At 48.8% G+C, this 18099-nt stretch overlaps 1 protein-coding gene across 17 annotated transcripts in view; it reads right to left on the bottom strand.

Moving 5' to 3' along the window:
- Window positions 1–18099, bottom strand: part of LOC143820810 (sodium channel protein type 5 subunit alpha-like) — a 245193-nt gene that overhangs the window by 134375 nt on the left and 92719 nt on the right. For all 17 annotated transcript variants that reach the window (XM_077304089.1, XM_077304071.1, XM_077304078.1 and 14 more), the window contains 2 exons: window positions 8136–8199; window positions 480–621 (listed from right to left, as the gene is read on the bottom strand). In XM_077304089.1, the coding sequence (XP_077160204.1) occupies window positions 480–621; window positions 8136–8199 (206 nt within the window). The remainder of the gene's footprint in view (window positions 1–479; window positions 622–8135; window positions 8200–18099) is intronic.

Here is an 18099-nt window from a genome sequence, read left to right as displayed (position 1 = left end):
TAATAGCACAATTCGAATCTGTGCTTTCTTTCTTGGCATGTGTTTTTGGGCCTCCATGAACTCAGTTGCCAGCAACATCAGGCTGCTAACTTTTCTGCATATTGCAGACCCATCCCACAGGTCCCACCACTCAATATCCATCATCAGTAACATGGGCAGCTTGACCATATGCATCTTTCCTATAAAATCAGTACCCTCCCTCTTGGACCTGCTAATCACGTGGAAACGGCCACCCAATCAGTGCCCCTCCCAAAACTGTGTCGTTAAAAGACAATCACACTGAAATTCCCCCGCAAGGAAGCAAAATCCTCTACGATTGTGGGTGAAAGGCATCCTAAGGCAACCAACATTACTAGCTCACCAATTCAAGGGGTAAAGTGAAGGGGCTTCGCCAGGGTCCCTTTGCCCTTGAATTTCAAAAGCAGACCGCCAGTGAGGCCTGAGTTTTCATTTCCCACGTCAACCAACGCATCGCCCACCTGTTGATAGAGGCGCTCCCAGCAATCCTGGGTCATGAGGCGGAACAAGGAGAGAAAGGCCCAGCCGAAAGTGTCAAAGCTCGTGAAGCCGTAGTCGGGATTGTCGCCAGCCTTGTAGCAGCCGTAGCCTTTCGGACATGTCCTGTGGAACAAACAACGTAAGGAATAAAGCCCATTGGGAAGAGGAGGAGGAGGAGAAGAAGGAGAAGGAGAAGGAGAAGGAGAAGAAGAAGAAGAAGAAGAAGAAGAAGAAGAAGAAGAAGAAGAAGAAGAAGAAGAAGAAGAAGAAGAAGAAGAAGAGTTGGTTCTTATATGCTGCTTTTCCATACCCGAAGGAGCTCAAAGCGGCTTACATTCCCATTCCTCTCCCCACAACAGACACCCTGTGGGGTGGGTGAGGCTGAGAGAGCCCTGATATCACTGCCCGGTCAGAACAGCTTTATCAGAGCCGTGGCGAGCCCAAGGTCACCCAGCTGGCTGCATGTGGGGGAGCGCAGAATCGAACCTGGCATGCCAGATTAGAAGTCCGCACTCCTAACCACGACACCAAACTGGCTCTCAGGATAAGGAGTGCACAACAGTTTGTGCAGCAACCCTCACATGGACCCCATCGGTCCCCCAAAATCTGAGATTAAAGGCCATCATTCATCTATCCTGTCTAGGGGCTTAAAAAATAGCTTTTGAACCCAGTGCCTTGTCCTGCGATTGTTTTGTCCCTCAAAATCTACAACTTTTTTGGGGGGAGAGGGGGTTGGCCAAACACCACCCTTCCCTACCCCAAAATTTCCCAGTCCAGTTCTGAAAGGAGCCGTGAGACTTTCAGGCTGGAAGGCTTGACACCGAAAGAGTTAGCAAGAGGCCACCTTCCCCTCCAACTGCCTAGCAAACAGCAGAGCAGGTTGGCCCTGAGCAGGGAGGGAGATTAACTTATCTGCTCATTTGCAGGGATGGGCAATGCCAACATATCCCATTAGCAGAGAGCATCTTTCCAGACAAACGTCCACGCAATTAATCACAATAAAAATTACAGCGCTATTGATTAAGAAGCAGTTGACAACATCAATCCACCCATTAGGCCGTAATCCACATCGCGGGCTGGCACCCACGCCGGGGAGTTAAAAGGCCTCTTTGTCAAAATCAAAAAGCCAAGACGAGGCATCCCTAACGAGAAGAGCTAAGCGGCAAATGTAATCTGTGTAGATGGCTCCTCGGGAGTCTCAGGCATGGTCTCAGCGGAGCAAGAGGCTTTCGCCGCAGGAAGGCAAACAGGACCTCCATGGGCAGGAGCAGTCCACCCCTGAATATCACCTGCTGGGAAGCAGCGGCGGGGGAGAGAGCTTGACTTTGTTACCTCCGGCTGGTCCGTATTGAGAGGCTGGACTACCGCAGGAGCAAGTTGCAGCCCCTGAGGAAATGTTGGTTGGGATCATTGAGGGACTGCCCATTGCAATGGAAAAGGTCTTCACTCGCTGGCAGGAGACAACAAGAGACGGAGACAGATGAATGACCTTGGACAGAGGATCCTAGGTGGAGAAGGACCTCGCCCAGGGTGCCATCTGCCTGATCTTAGAAAGTTAGGGCACCTCCAAAGATGGCCGTGGTCAAGTCGGGCTGCCTCTAGGTGATAGCTGGAGATCTCCCGAGATTACAACTGATCTCCAGATCAGTTCCCCTGGAGACAATGGCTGCTTTAGAAGGTGGGGCTCGGTGGCATTATAAATCACTGAAGCCCCTTCCCTCCGCAATGTCTTGTCCTTCTCAGGCCCCACTTCCAAATTTTCCAGGTATCTTCCAAACCGGAGCTGGTCACCCTACCATAGTGGTTGGGCAGGCCCACAAGTTAACAGACTTTCTGCACTGCCGGTGGTCAGGTCTCAATTAAGCCGCCTCCGGCCAGCCCTATAGGGCAGGGGTAGTCAAACTGCGGCCCTCCAGATGTCCATGGACTACAATTCCCATGAGCCCCTGCCAGCATTCGCTGGCAGGGGCTCATGGGGATTGTAGTCCATGGACATCTGGAGGGCCGCAGTTTGACTACCCCTGCTATAGGGGCTTAGTGTCCCTCTGGTCAACCCGTCGCCCACTGGGAACTGTGACAGAAAGCTAAAGGACCAGCCCGCCCTGTCTGAAGCAAGCAGAACAATTCTTTCCGCATTCTCAGCAGCTGTTTTCCGGCCCGAAGCCTTTCATCTGAGCAAGCCGACAAACCGGGAGTGAGGGAAGACAAAGATACCGAAAACGCTACTCTAGAGCTGAGTCACAGACACCCACGAGGCAGCAGCGCAACGTCTCAATGAATCAACGGAATAGAATCGCCGGTGCGCCAGGACTGATTTAGGACAGCGAATACCTGACCGTAATACTCCGCAACATGGACGAATTCAGCCAAGCGCCAAGATTTCCAGAAAACGTGGTAGGCAAGCAAACCAAGGCCGTTTCCTCGTGCCACAAAAACATCGCACAAAAAAGGACAGGACAGACACTGAGAGGGAGATCAGTTTGACAAGCCCTATGCCCCAAGCAGTGACATTAATTTTTTTTAAAACTTCCGCTGCACCCCCCAAAGCGCATTAAGATCCAGTGACCAACAGTTGCTCAGGATCCCCGGTCCCAAAGAGATAAGATGCACTTGAGCAGAGCCAGGCCTTTTTTGGTCCTGGCCCCAACATGGTGGAACGTTCTCCCTGATGAGATCAGGACCCTCCAGGACTTTGGGCAGTTCCGGAGGGCCTGCTAGACACAGCTGTTCCGCCAGGTCTATGGTTGAAGCCAGGAAGTGAACACTGAGAAAATGCTGGCCTCCCTCCTCAAAACCCGCCATACTCAAGCTACCTGTCCAGAAGAAATGAAGCCCCTCCCTTTTCACAAAACCCTAATAGGAAAATTGGTATTGATTGTTATTAAGGTGACTTTATTGCGTGTACATGCTTGTTGTTACCAACCCTGAACCAACCAGGAAGAGCGGGCTATAACAACGAAATAATAATAATAATTATAGAATCATAGAAACATGGAAGGTACCTCCAGGGTCATCTAGTCCAACCCCTGCAGAATGCAGGAAATTCACAACTACCTGCCCATCCACAGTGACCCCAATTCCATGCCCACACTGAATTAGTAAAGTGTTGTTGAACCATGCCCAGATGATGCTCCCCCCCCAAAAAAAGACCCCAAAATCCCTGGCCAGTCTGATTTGGAGGAAATTCACCTCAAAGCAGCAATCAGCATTTCCCTGGGCATGGAAGAAAGGGCCACAAGAGCCAAGCACTTGCACATCCCTTCTTGCCTACCCACTCACAATCTGCCTAAATTCATAAAATCAGCCTTTGTGTCAGATGACTCTCTAGCCTCTACTTAAAAATTCCAAAGACGGAGAACCCACCACCTCCCGAGGAAGCCTGTTCCACTGAGGAAGCACTCTGACTGTCAGGAACTTCTTCCGGATGTTTAGCTGAAAATTCTTTTGAATTAATTTCAATGCCATTGGTTCTGGTCTGACCCTCTGCAGCAACTTTATAATTATTAGTATTATTAAATGTCAGCAGCTCCAATCCAGAGCTGACTCTTCTGCATTGTGCTGGCTAAGTCCATAGCAAACAACCATGCAATGTTCTATCTACACGCAAAGTTATTTGTGTCCAAATGTGATTTTTGCCCAGGGGCTAGGGAATGAAATGGGTGCCTGGAAACTTTGAGTGTGGGTTTTTGGTGTTTTTTTTTGTTTTTTTTTTGCATATTCTTGTAGGGGTTTTCTAATGAGATCCTGCAGGAGCAGCAGCAGCAACAGAAATAGTTCCCTAAAGATGCTTTTAAAATTGGGAGGAGATTCACCAGAGAACTTCTCCAAGGCCTCTTTCCCCGTCTAAATTGCTCTAATTTAAAGACAGAGGTGAAACAATACGCTTGCAGACAGAGAGAGAGAGAGAGAGAGAGAGAGAGAGAGAGAGACATATACTCCTATAGAGCATAAAAAATTTCCTTCTCTCTCAATCTATAAATGAAAATTAGGGTCCAAGATAGGAGAGAAGTAATTAAGGTTTCTATAGCAACCATCTCTAGGATGTGGTTGCCAAAGGTGCTTTCTTGATACAGCTTCCGTCGGCCCCAGTGACTTCCCGTTCTTCCTTCCCGTTGCCAAATGGACTTCCTGGGCAATAGGGAGCTAGGAAGAAAGCAAGTGTCTCCCTTAGGGTTTCTTGTCTCCAGGTGGTCGCTGGAGGTCTCTTAGAATCACAACTAGACTCCAGATGACAGAGAGAATGACTGCTTTGGGGGGTTACGGCAGGGGTAGTCAAACTGCAGCCCTCCAGATGTCCATGGACTACAGTTCCCATGAGCCCCTGCCAGCGTTCGCTGGCAGGGGCTCATGGGAATTGTAGTCCATGGAAATCTGGAGGGCCGCAGTTTGACTACCCCTGCTCTACGGCATTGTACCCCACTGTGGTCCCTCCCCTTCCTCGATGCCGCCCTAAAAATTTCCCCTACCCGGATTTGGCAACCCTAATCTTTCTCATACTGATCGTAAGGCTGCCATGTTCCTTTCCCCCTCATGGGCCAGTTTTCCTGTGCCCTTAACTGTAGCGAAGTAGTACAGAAACACCGTTGGTGAAGGGTTAACTAGCCCCACCTCTCCAGGCTGAAAAAAATGCTTCACCCTAGACCTGAGAAGGTTGCCAGGCATCTGGTGGGTTTTGGGAAGAGGTGGGTAATCCCTGCAGGGGAGCAGCGATTGTAGCTCTCAGAATTGTCAGCAGTGCACCAGGGCGACACTCTAGCACTCGCTCAAAAACCCTATGGAAACCATAGAGTTTTGGGGGGTGAGTGCTAGCGTCACCCAGTGTGACGGTCACATTGGAAGAGTAGACTTCACCTTGCAGTGACACTCACTGCCCCGAATTTGGCCAATATGTTTCTCCCAGCTGAGTGTTGGCCAGTAAAAGAGACACTGCAAGAGGAAGCAGTCTCTCAGGAGCCAGACCTGGATCCTCAGCCGGTACGATGGTCCCTCAGCCCTCCAGCTGTGAGTTGGCAAAAGAGAGTCATCTGACTGCCAGGCTACAGAGCCCCGGAACAGCCTGTGAGGACAATAAGGAAGGAACTTCAAGACAGAGGCTGCAGTGCCAGATTGGCAACACAGCACCGGTTCCACATCAGTGATGAAGATGAGTGCTTGCAGGAACAGAATTGAGGTTACTGGGAGGTGTTTAGTGTGGTGGTAAAAGCAGTCAACAAGGGAACGGCTGCGTGGAAGCAAAATGTCTATTATTTACTGGCCTTGCATTCAGTATTCTGGACTGATTTCCTCGTCTCTGACCTCGGTGCATGCTTTAGACTGCTTTTGGATTTCGTGTTGGACTTGAAATCATGAGCCTTGTCTAACTGGTATCTGAACTCTGACATGGTGTTTTGACAGACCATGATGGCTAGAACTTACCTCTGCCTGCCTGCCACGTGTCTGCAGCCAGGACAGTCGCCTGGGAAGCTTTTCCACACTGCCTGCACTTTGCGTAGACTAGCTGTCCATCTCTGCCTTACTATCACAGCATTTACACCTCCGGAATGAGGTGTCATCTAAGGATTCTCCAAAGGGACTTCAAACGCACCCCAGGTTCTTCCAACTCCCGCAGGAAATCACTAGAGCTAATCATCCATCAGTCTCTCCCTTGCGTTTCTGATTTTCCCTCCGCTATTAAACAAAAAAAACCCTTTAAAAAACCCTGAACTGACAATACCGAACACATTATCAAGTTTCCAGGAGAAAATTAAATGGATGGAGAGAGGATTGGTAACAAGACTCCAGAAGAGCGTGCGTTTGAACAAGAGCTTGACGCTTCCCCCCCTTTCTCCCCCACTGTTTGGAAAATTGTATTATCATGCCTGAAAGCCGTCCCATCACTGCCTCTCCTGTTATTAGTGACCCTCTGAAGGGGAGATCCCCGTTCTCCTACGGCTAGAACAGAGAATATGACGAATGGGGGCGGGGGGGGGGCAGAGCAGAATGGAATGCCTATCAAAACAAAGGCATAAAAACATTGATTGATTAATCAGCGAAAAACCAATTTTAATCAGGGAAGGCTAATGGTAATTGGCAAGACAAAGAATTCAGGGCTTACTCCTTGTTTAGGTTGAAAGGGTAGTTTGGTTCCAGAGCACTATTGTGATACAGAATGTGGGAGGTTGGGTAGGGGGTGGAAAACACTCAAGGCAGCTTTGGTTTCTAGCAGTGAATGGGAATCTGAGGGACCACCTTTCTTGGTATGTTCCTCAGAGAGCATGACATTCTACTCACACCAATTTGTTGGTAACCTCTAGCCTGAAAGACATCGGCCTGACCTCCAACCTAATGGAATGAGGTGTCAGCTGGGTTCTGGGTTCTGGGCCCTGAAGGAGCTATAAAACTTGTGCTGGGCCTGCAAAATGGTGTTACCCTGGGCTGAAGCTGCATGCACAGTGGGACTGGTGGAAGCATGAAGCAGAGGAGGTGCGTCCACTGTGCCTCCATATAAGACCAAAAGGCCAATGACCCATCCAGTCCAACACCAAGAATGCAGAGCATCGCTGCCCCAGACATAAGAACATAAGAGAAGCCATATTGGATAGGGCCAGTGGCCCCTTCAGTCCAACACTCTCTGCCACACAGTGGCCAAAAACATCAGGAAGTCCGCCAGCAGGGCCAGGACTCCAGAAGCCCGCCCACTGTTGCCCCCCAAGCACCAAGAATACAGAGCACAAGAACAGAAGAGAAGCCATCCTGGATAAGGCCAATGGCCCTTCCAGCCCAACACTCTGTGTCACACAGTGACCAAAACACAGGGGTCATCAGGAGGTTCACCAATGGGGCTGAAAACTCCAGAACCCTCCCACTGGCATCCCCCAATCATACAGAGTGTCACTGCCCCAGATAAAATAGTTCCATCTATACCTTGTGTTAATAGCTACTCATGGACCCCATGCTCTTAAGAACAGAAGAGAAGCCATATTGGATCAGGCCAATGGCCCATCTGGTCCAACACAGTGGCCAAAACCAAGGGGTCATCAGCGGGGCTGTTCTCGCCAAGCCCTAAGAACATGGAGCATTCCTGCCCCAGACAGAGTGTTCCATCTACACCAGGGGTAGTCAAACTGCGGCCCTCCAGATGTCCATGGACTACAATTCCCAGGAGCCCCCTGCCAGCATTCACTGGCAGGGGGCTCCTGGGAATTGTAGTCCATGGACATCTGGATGGCCGCAGTTTGACTACGCCTGATCTACACCTTGTAGCAAAGAGCCATGGAGGGACCTCTGCTCTGTATGTTTATCCACTCTCCTCTGGAAGCTGCCTATGTCTGTTCCCACCCCCCCCCTTCTTGCAACCCTCTGTTGCAACGGCTGGACATTTTACACTAAAAGAAAAACAGCGGGTTCCTGAACGGGGCGCACAATGACTGAAAGATATGCATATTCCCAAACCGTTGCCAGTTCGTCACGCCACGATAAAAGTCCTAGAGGGGCTCTTTACTGTTTCAAATGTATCCCAAGAAGCAGTTATCATCAACGCTCAAAACGCAATCTGCCAAGTGCTGTCTGATGAATGGAAATGTATTAATCCAAGCAAATAAATAAATGGCCCCAGGTTTCCCTGTAATTCCCTTTAATGACATTTAAAGAATACTCACCCGGCATCCGAGCTGTTCCCACACAACAACACCTCTGAAGTGCCCTCTTTTAGGTAGTAGTTATCTGCAATGCAAATGAAATGGTTGTCATTGTCTCGTACCTTCCCCTTACACACATTGAAAGGTCCAGATGGGGCATTTTGCACCGGGCCGAGTTCTAAGAGTACGTTGAACTTCCTGCACACAGGGGCAAATGCCTCTGCACTGAAACCAAGCAATCTAGTGACTGTAAGGTTATCAGGTGTCTTGCTATAGTACGGCATATGGTAAAACCATAGAGTTTCTGCAGACTCCAAGAGTGGTGTGACATCACTTCCGGATTAGGGCCGGAAACGATGTCACACTATCAACGCAACTACTCCCCCATTCTATTGTCCTCCCATCTCCTGCCGGGCGTCAACCAGTGGCTGGTTGCCCTAAGTGATGGCCGTTGTCAGAGTGCTCGATTTCCCAGTAAGCCATGAGCAAAAGAGGTCAACCTGCAACAACAATTTGCATATTTTACCTAGCAAATGTTTCATCATATCACCCGTTATCAATTCTTCATCAGGTGTCTTTTTTTCCTCTCAGCTGGTCACTGTCTTTCCTAAGTGGTTCTTTCATTTTTGAAGCTATCTGATAGTAGATTTACCAAGGTATGGTCTTCCCTGCTTGCTTCACAGTCTGCCATTGTTTTATTTTCCCTTGCTTATTCACCATATTCTCACACGTTAGAGTGCCTATTTTCTTCCTCGAACTTAAATCAAGATGAGCATTGATTCAAGAAGTAAATGGAGAGAGTGAAGGGCTTAAATCTTTCTCTACACCTAGACCATATCCTTAGCAAGCTGTCTCTTGTATTATGTTTGCCATCTTGTCACTAGATCATTCTTAACGATTTCTTTCCTCATAAATAGTTATGGATTCTGTATTTGGTACCTGTTGTCTCTAATTTAAAGTTACTTCTTGAGGGTCGATAATCCAATCTGTTACCCACACTAATGCTGCTGCCTGTTTATATAAATAAAAATGTGAATCAGCAGAAGCCTCCACATTTTTATCATCTTGTAGCACCATCTTGAATCTTATCCTTGGCCTTTTCCCATCCTATATAATTTTTTTATTGATCTTTGCCACGCTTTAATAATTGTCTTCAATATGTATCAGTAACTTTAGGATGCTTAGGGCTGATCCTGCGTTGAGCAGGGGGTTGGACTAGATGGCCTGTATGGCCCCTTCCAACTCTATGATTCTATGATTCTATGAGTATCTTTAAAAACAATCAGTTTAGGCAATTCATTTTAACTGTTGATATCCATCCTAGCCAAGAATTGTTTAAATTCTTCCCATCTCTGTATTGCTTCAGTTATTTTAGTCCAAGTCTTCTGATAGGACAGAATAGATTGCACCTCTCTTCCTCCCTCATCAACAATTCACTCACTCAGACAATGATGTAAAAGCCAACAATGTTTCTGTCCCATGGATATGTATCAGATGCTTAGTCTTAGGACTGGGCACAAGACCAAATAGATATGAACCATCTGACGAACTTAAGTTCATAATATATTTTAGCTGGTTCATGGTTTGTAAAGCAATGTTCACAATCTGAAGAACCATCATGAACTTCCATGAACTTTGATGCAATTCATTGTGGGTCATGCCAGTTAGTGAAGAGCAGAAGAAAAAAAACATGGAAAACAGCTCAATGGCAGAGAGCTTGGAGTCATTTAAACCCCTGCCTTCGGCTCCCCGCAGCTTTTCACGGGGAGCAGAAAGCAGGGGTTTAAGCTTTAAATGGCTCATGAACCTCTAGAAATAATCAGGTTTGTGAACTGACCTATTGGTCCGTGGTTCAATCTGTGATTTAACTACGAACTTTGAACCGTAAAAATGTGGTTCATACATTTTCCGCCATGATTTGTGTGTCAGTTGCCTGACACTGTACAAGTGAGACACATGTGTAAGTGCAATAAAAACATATTCAAACAGGATCACCAATGACTGCCATAGGAATGTGATAGACCTAGATCAATCCCACAAAAAGGGGAGGGAGGAGCCAACCCAAAAAATCTAGAAAAAAGCTGAGGGCAGAAAGAAACCAAAAAGAAATCTCATGATGAACAAATTCTGTTCTGTGCACAAAGCATAACTCCCGTAATTCAGTGCACACACACTAAGCCCAAACAGGAAATAATTGTGCACACGTAATAAAATAACACACACTGCCAAATACAGTGAAATAAGGCTGAACACGTTTGGGCACAAAACCCAAGCTGATGGCAGCCATGCAAGAAATCAACAAGAAATAGGAACGGCCGGACTGGCACATCCCCGGCTAACTGGGAATCTTAATTTGGAGAGGAGCTGCATTGTTGTATAATCGACGGGGAGAGGATATTTGAGAAGTGTTTTCCTCATCCGCTTCTCCCCCTTCGCCAGGAGACGCCGGGTGCGATGGTGTTGAATGGAACTCAGCTGTCACTGGATGTGACAAGGCGCCTGCAAAGGAAACCAGCAGGACTGTAGCAGGAAGGAATGCTCAGCAAACCATCCCATCCCAGCGACAACCAAGATAGGAGGCGAGAGGGCGATGCTGCCGCTTCCCTGGAATGAGTGGGTTCGGGAGGGGCGTTTTCTGGGCAGGCACAGGAACGGACCGTCGTAGTTCAGGAACGCTGGTTCGGGGGCCTCTGAGGGCTGTATGGGGCACTGGTAAATCTACACAGGATTAGGGTTGCCAGCCTTCAGGTGAGACCCAGAGTTACAGTTCCTCTCCAGACTGCAGAGATCCGTTCCCCTGAAGAATGCAGAGGCTTTGGAGGGTGGAATATATGGGGCTGTATCCCACGGAGATCCCTGTCGTCCCCGGGCTCCAGCCTCAAATCTGGCAACCGATGTTCCCCAACCAGGACTTGGCAACCCATGTCCCCTTGGATTTCTTTCCCCTTCTGAGCGCAGCAGTTTGCATCCTGAGCAGCACACCACTTCTGTGATCTTGCAATGGGTCGCGGGCAGTGGAAGACCCTTTTTGGATCTTCCTGTGTCAATGAACGGCCGCTCACCAGCACAGTTTAGCGGAAACACTGATCCCAAGCAGACAAGGGCCCATTCCACATGCATAGGATAATGCACTTTCAATGTACTTTGGCAGCTGGATTTCCCTGTGCAGAACAGGATAATCTGCTTCTAAAATGCATTGAAAGTGCATTATCTGTTGTGTGCAGAATAGGCCTATAAGTGCTGGAAGCTTCCCATGGGCAATGGGGAGTGCAAGATCCTGTTCAACTCCAGACTGCTTTTGAGCAGGGCTTCCTAGGTTAGTGTGCATAACTTAGAGGAGGGGTGGCCAAACTGTGGACATCTGGAGGGGCTGATGGTAATTGTAGCTGTAGTCCACGGACATCTGGAGATGCACAGTTTGGCTACCCTGGCTGGCAAACTTATCTGTTTATTATTAGATTTATTCGCCAGCTTGGTGTAGAGGGCCAGTTTGGTGTGGTGGTTAGGAGTGGGGACTTCTAATCTGGCAAACCGGGTTTGATTCTGTGCTTCCCCAAATGCAACCAGCTGGGTGACCTTGGGCTCCCCACGGCACTGAGAAAGCTGTTCTGACCCAGCAGGAATCTTAGCCTCATCCACCTCACTGAGTGTTTGTTGTGGGGAGAGAAAAGGGAAGGCGATTGGAAGCTGCTTTGAAACTCCTTCGGGTAGAGAAAAGTGGCATATATAAGAACCAACTCTTCTTCAGTAATATCAGCGCTCTCTCAGCCTCCCCTCCCTCACATGGTGTCTGTTGTGGGGAGAGGAAAGGGAAGGCGACTGTAAGCCGCTTTGAGACTCCTTCTAGTAGAGAAAAGCAGCATATAAGAACCAACTCTTCTTCTTCTTCTTCCTCTTCCTCCTCTTCTTCCCGCCGTTCTCAGAAAACGTCTCACGGTGGGTTACAGAATGACTCCCCCCCCCCCAATCCCCTGCTGGTGGCCAGTTCTTTGCTTTGGGCTAAGTTAGAAAAGGAGCCACGGCCTCACGAGGGGTGTTGCTTGACTCTGCATCTCCCTCCGTCTCACAGACTCACCCACCGAGGCTCCAGGAACCAGCCTCCCTTTCTAGACAGATGACCAGCAGCAGGCTCCCTACTGATCAAAAAGCGTCCCTTCCCTCCGGCAGGCAGCGAAACCTCGTCTCAAGCCCAAGTGCCAAATCTGCCGGTGCCTCTTTTCAAGCTTGGGAGTAATTGGAGCTGAAAGGACCAACCTTTCGAACTACAAAGGTCCTCTAGTCCCAGCACCGGGGACTGCCTCGTACCCTGCCGAAAGACGCCAGAAAGGAAATTACGTAGGTGAGACCAGATGGCCTTTGCGATGGTGAACAAACGCCTCCTGCAAGGCAATCATGCAGCAAGAACTCCCCGGCCGCCTGTGGATGGAGCACTTTTCCCAGCAGAATTTCCTGCCTCTGTCACTTGGGCCGTGATTAAAACAAAATCCTCTCGCTCTCCATCTCTCTCGTTCCCCCACAGCAGCCTAGTACAGAATGCAGCCACAGCTTTTATGGTATCTCGCCTCAGAGGAACCTTTTGGCCGAGGGGCAACCCCTGGAAAATTCTGCAGGCTTCAAGGTACCCCTGAAGTGATGTCAGCTAGCCCTGCCTCCCCTACCATGCCCCTCCCTCCTTTCTTCCCACCCACCCACCCAGAATTAAGAAAACCTGAAACACAACCCTCCCCCAACCTCAAGAGGAGCACCGTGCTGGGTTCCAGCCCCCACTAACAGATCAACCTTGACAGAGGAGCTTCGGCTGACAAAAGTTGGGATGGCTTGGGCCATTATTGGTCACTTTGGGAGGTGAAAACCACCCTGGGCCCATTTAAAGATCTTTATAAACGTCTCTCCCTGACGTCATTTAGCTGGCTCTGTCTCTTGCAGCAGCCATTTTGTGGTGGCCGCCACCTCCTGTGGCAGCCATTTTGTGGCTGCACCCACCCAACATTAAACTGCAACCTGGAAAAGGAATCTGCATGAGGAAATGAGGGGCATTGAAGTCCAGTCCTCCAAACTGTGGCTTTAGGGGTCGCCAGAAGCAAACCCACATCTCAGCTTAACCCCCTTCACATCGGAGTTTCCAGACACCAACTGTGCCCCACAAACACACACACACACACACCAATGAGTCATCCAGCCATGTCACTTTTGCCATGCTCCAAAAGTGACATGACCATGTTGCTAGCGATGTGGGGATGCTCTGGTATTTGGGCAAAAAACTCTATGGTAAAGAACGGTTTCTACTCTAGAGTTCTTGCCCAAATACTAGAGCGCCCCCACATCACTGGTGGGATGATGATGTCACTTCCGGTGTGTGCAGGAAGTGATGTTACCACACTGCCAGCCACAGAGGCTCCGTTTGCTGCTGGAGCAACAGAAGCTCAGTTTCTCACCCTGCTTACCGGGGAATATGTGACAATCCATCAGCTCCTTGGAGTAAGATGGAATGAATACCCCATATGGTAGTGGGGTCTCCAGGTCTCTTGGAGCTGCCAGAAGGGGATGTGGTTACATTTATGGGGAGTGGGAGGAATTTCCAGAAATGAATGCAATGTGCCTGTGTGGTCAGTCACAGTCCTGTTAGAACTGTTCCCACAGAGCAGTTCTGTCAGAGCTCTTTCAGCCCCACTTACCTCACAAGGTATGGGGAGAGGAAGGGAAGGTGATGTGAAAAGTGGGGTATAAAATCCAACTCCTCTTCTTTGTAACCCAGAAGTGACATAGGCATGTTGGGGATGTTTGAGGGTGATGCTCTGGCTTTTGGGCAAAAGCTTTATGGTAGAATTAGCCCAAGAACCTGAGCATGGCCCCCGGACACCCACAACATGCACAAGTGGCTTCCAGGTCACACCGGTATGTAGCATTAATTTCGCAATGTAACGCCTGCTTTTCCTGCAAACCACCACAGAAGCACAACTTGCAGGACAGGATTTTCCCACTTCCCCATCAGCCGTACCCCAGTGGTCTTCTCCCTGCATTGCTGCCAGACTTAGGGGCATCCCCAAGAACCGGTGGATATAATGTAACCCCCCCCCCAAAAAAAAACCCCAGCTGTAGGATGCAACCATTATATTTATATACTACGTACTTGTGTGTGGGTGTGTAATTTTTAAGTGTAATATATAGAATGTATACACTTGTGCATCTGATTAAAAAGGCTCTAGCCCACGAGAGCTTATGCTGCAATAAATCTGTTAATCTTTAAAGAGCCAAAAAAAAAAAAAACAACCACCATTTATGTTATTTCTGCTGAAGAAAATTAACCTAGTTATTCTTAACGTTATTCTAGCGAACAATTCTTTACCAGATGGATCTCTGTTTAGTTATCGGTCAGAATTAATCAGCCAGTCAAATAAGGGTCCTCACAGAGGTGCAACTAAATATGACAATGGTTTTTTAAAATAAAAAATCTTCCCAGACAGATCATTGGAAAGCAATCAAACAACATTCCCAGCAGCAGAAGTTCAGCTGATGCTGACAAGTCAGGTTACGGATGAGTACTAAACTGGGAAACTGGGAACAGATTTCACTCCTGGGATGGGAGTCCTGGCAGAGAGGAGATGATGGTGCCTGGGTCAACGAAATATACAAGATCTTCCATATGCATAATTGAGCTGATCAGAAAGGCTGTCCTGCAGGGGGCATCAGAGGAGATGTAAATTTAGCCTAAGGCTAGGAACTTCCTGATGGTTTTCAAATTACCTTCTCTAGCATGCTGATTGGCTGAGCAGAAGACTTCCTGCTTTTGGAGCATACTTCCTCCCTGCTTGCCTCCAGAACAGCAGTTGAACAGAAGAATGACTCTGAACAACAGCTAGCTAGACAGTTAGGTCTCTCTCTCTCTCTCTCTCTCTCTCCTGTCTACACAAAGTGGTTTATCTTCTGAATAAACGCTATTCTATTCTTTATGCAGCCTAGTCCAAAGTAAGCTCCTTTTGCACGTTGAAGCTCTGCCAACATAGGTCAAGCACACAGGACCCGCTGAACAAATTTTCGGTTTGGGAGGCCTGTGGTTTTTTGTTTTTTGTTTTAAAAAAACCCAGCCTCTGGGAAACAGCGATTGATCGCTCCAGATCACTCTATTGATCTGTTCTTCCTTCCTCTGAAGCAGACAGCCTGTTTGTTCCCATTTGCCTCTCATAAATCTAGGCTGACTCATAACTCCTAAACTGCACTTTATTACTAAGTGTCGCCTTAATATCTCCACCAAGAGATATTTTCCACTGCCAGGTTGGCAGGCTCCAAATCCAAAGCTCCTTTCCTAGAAGCCGTAATGCCCACCTACACATGAAACCCATAGACAGTGGGGTTCTCTTCTGTTTTTTTTCGTTTCTGAACAGCAGAAATTTCTTCAAGTGCCATCAAGTTGCCAAGTGCAATTATCAAGATCTATAATTCATCGGTTTCGAGTCGTTGGCGAACGCATACAGTCTGGCTTCGTCTCAGGAAAGAACGGCTTAACCTCCTGAGTCTGTAAGAAAGGCCCTGAGCGATGAACATTTCTCCTCCTTCCCCCCCAAAAGAAGATTCAAAGGCAGTCTACCCACACCATATTCTCGGTCTTGCGGTGAAGAGTGGCAGCCTCTAATTTGGAGAACAGGGTTAGATTCCCCTCTTCTCCTCCACTTCCAGCCAGCTGGGGGACCCTGGGTCCATCTCAGTTCTCTCAGAGCTCTCTCGGCCCCACCTACCTCACAGAGTGTTGTTGTGGGGAGAAGAAGGGAAGTCTTCTTCTCCCCACAACAGTCTAATCTCCTTCACAGGGTGTCTGTTCTGGGGAGAGGAAGGGTGAGCCCGTCACAGTTCTATCAGAGCCGAGGGGAGAGGAAGTGAAGGCACTTTGAGACTCCTTCAGGTAGTAAAAAGCAGGGTACAAAACCCAGGCTCTTCTTCAGTTGATGCCTCCCATGAATCATAGAATCCTAGAGTTGGAAGGGACCTCATGAGTCATCTAGTCCAACCTGCTGCACTATGCAGGACACCCACAACCCTCTCGCTCATCCACTGTCACCTGCCACCCCCTTGAACCTTCACAGAATCAGCCTCTCCATCCGAAGGCTATCCAGACTCTGTTTAAAAATCTCCAAAGACGGAGAACCCACCACCTCCTGAGGAAGCCTGTTCCACTGAGAAACCGCTCTGTCGGGAACTTCTTCCGGATGTTTAGACGGAATTTCTTTTGAATTAATTAATCAGCCAACTATTTCAGGTCCTCCCCCTGCACACACAGACCTGTTCCCTATTTGAAGACCCCCAGTGAGGGGGAGCCCCCCACCACCTTAGGCAGTCGATTCCACTGCCGAATTGCTCAGGCTGTGAAGAACTTTTCCCTGCTATCTAGCTGCAACAATTCTACATGTAGCTTAAAGCCCATTTCCGTGGTTCCTCTCCTCTGCTGTAACAGGAACCTTTCCCTGCCCTCCTCCAAGTGACAACCTTTCTGATACATAAAGGGAGCAATCATGTCCCCTCCCATCCTCCTCTTCTCCAGGGTGAAGTCCCTCTGCCTTTCCTCCTAGGGCTTGGTCCCCACAGCCTAGATCAGGGGTAGTCAAACTGCGGCCCTCCAGATGTCCATGGACTCCAATTCCCAGAAGCCCCTGCCAGCAAATGCTGGCAGGGGCTTCTGGGAATTGTAGTCCATGGACATCTGGAGGGCCGCAGTTTGACTACCCCTGGCCTAGATCGTCCCCATCACTCTGCCCCCTCTCCGTTTTGTCCATGTCTCTTTTGAGGTGAGGCCTCCAGAACTGAACTGGGCTCCAGGGGCCATCTGGCCAATGTGGTGTACAGGAGGATTGTGGAAATTTGACACCTCCAGCCCATATCACACGCTATATCTGAAAAAGCAGCAGAGCTCTGAGTTATGTGTTTTGTGGGTGCACCGACTGCATTACAAAAGATCTCCCACGGCAGCCGGTGACCTCCAAACTCCACGTCTTTCTCTCTCTCTCTCTCTACATTGCCCGTGAACTGCAGCCAGGATGCCACTTCCTAATGAACAGTGCCAGGATTCCACTTAATCCAGTTCTCCTCTGATCGAATTCAGCATCCTTAATCCTCATTTCACCTGTATTCACAACATCCATCTCGGAGGAAAATGAAATGTGGAATCTCATTACGCGGCATGATCAATACCTCTCAAACGACTTTACGTTCCTCATCTCCTCCTAGTACTTATGAAAGGATTACGTTCCCTCCCTGGCCATTCATATTTAGCCCGCACGTTCAGGGCACGGCGTTGTCGTAACAACACCATTAACAGTCAATCACAAACATTTGAGGACTACGTTCTGACCGAGCAGTGATATCAGGGCTCTCTCAGCCTCTCCCACCCTACAGGGTGTCTGTTGTGGGGAGAGGAAAGGGAAGGGGACTGTAAGCCGCTTTGAGCCTCCTACGGGTAGGGAAAAGCGGCATATAAGAACCAACTCTTCTTCTTCTTCAGTAATATCAGGGCTCTCTCAGCCTCACCTCCCTCACAGGGTGTCTGTTGTGGGGAGAGGAAAGGGAAGGGGACTGTAAGCCGCTTTGAGCCTCCTACGGGTAGGGAAAAGTGGCATATAAGAACCAACTCTTCTTCTTCTTCAGTAATATCAGGGCTCTCTCAGCCTCACCTCCCTCACAGGGTGTCTGTTGTGGGGAGAGGAAAGGGAAAGCGACTGTAAGCCGCTTTGAGCCTCCTTTGGGTAGGGGAAAGCGGCATATAAGAACCAACTCTTCTTCTTCTTCTACGTAACGGAGGGGATGCCAGCCTCCAAGTGGGGCCTGGGGATCCCCCAGAATTACAGCTCCTCTCCGGGTGACAGAGATCTGGCCATCCCTCCATCTGTTGTGCTCCAAGATCCTTCCGGACCAGGCAGGCTTCACAGTAGAATGCAACTGTCCTTCGTCTGCTAATTTGATTTCTGTGTCCTTCCGCAAGACGCCTGCCTGAGCATGT

This window comes from Paroedura picta, chromosome 11 (genome assembly GCF_049243985.1).
Source record: "Paroedura picta isolate Pp20150507F chromosome 11, Ppicta_v3.0, whole genome shotgun sequence".
Lineage (NCBI taxonomy): Eukaryota > Metazoa > Chordata > Lepidosauria > Squamata > Gekkonidae > Paroedura > Paroedura picta.
Note: the sequence above shows the minus strand (reverse complement) of the source record. Positions and strands in the feature narration are given on the sequence as shown.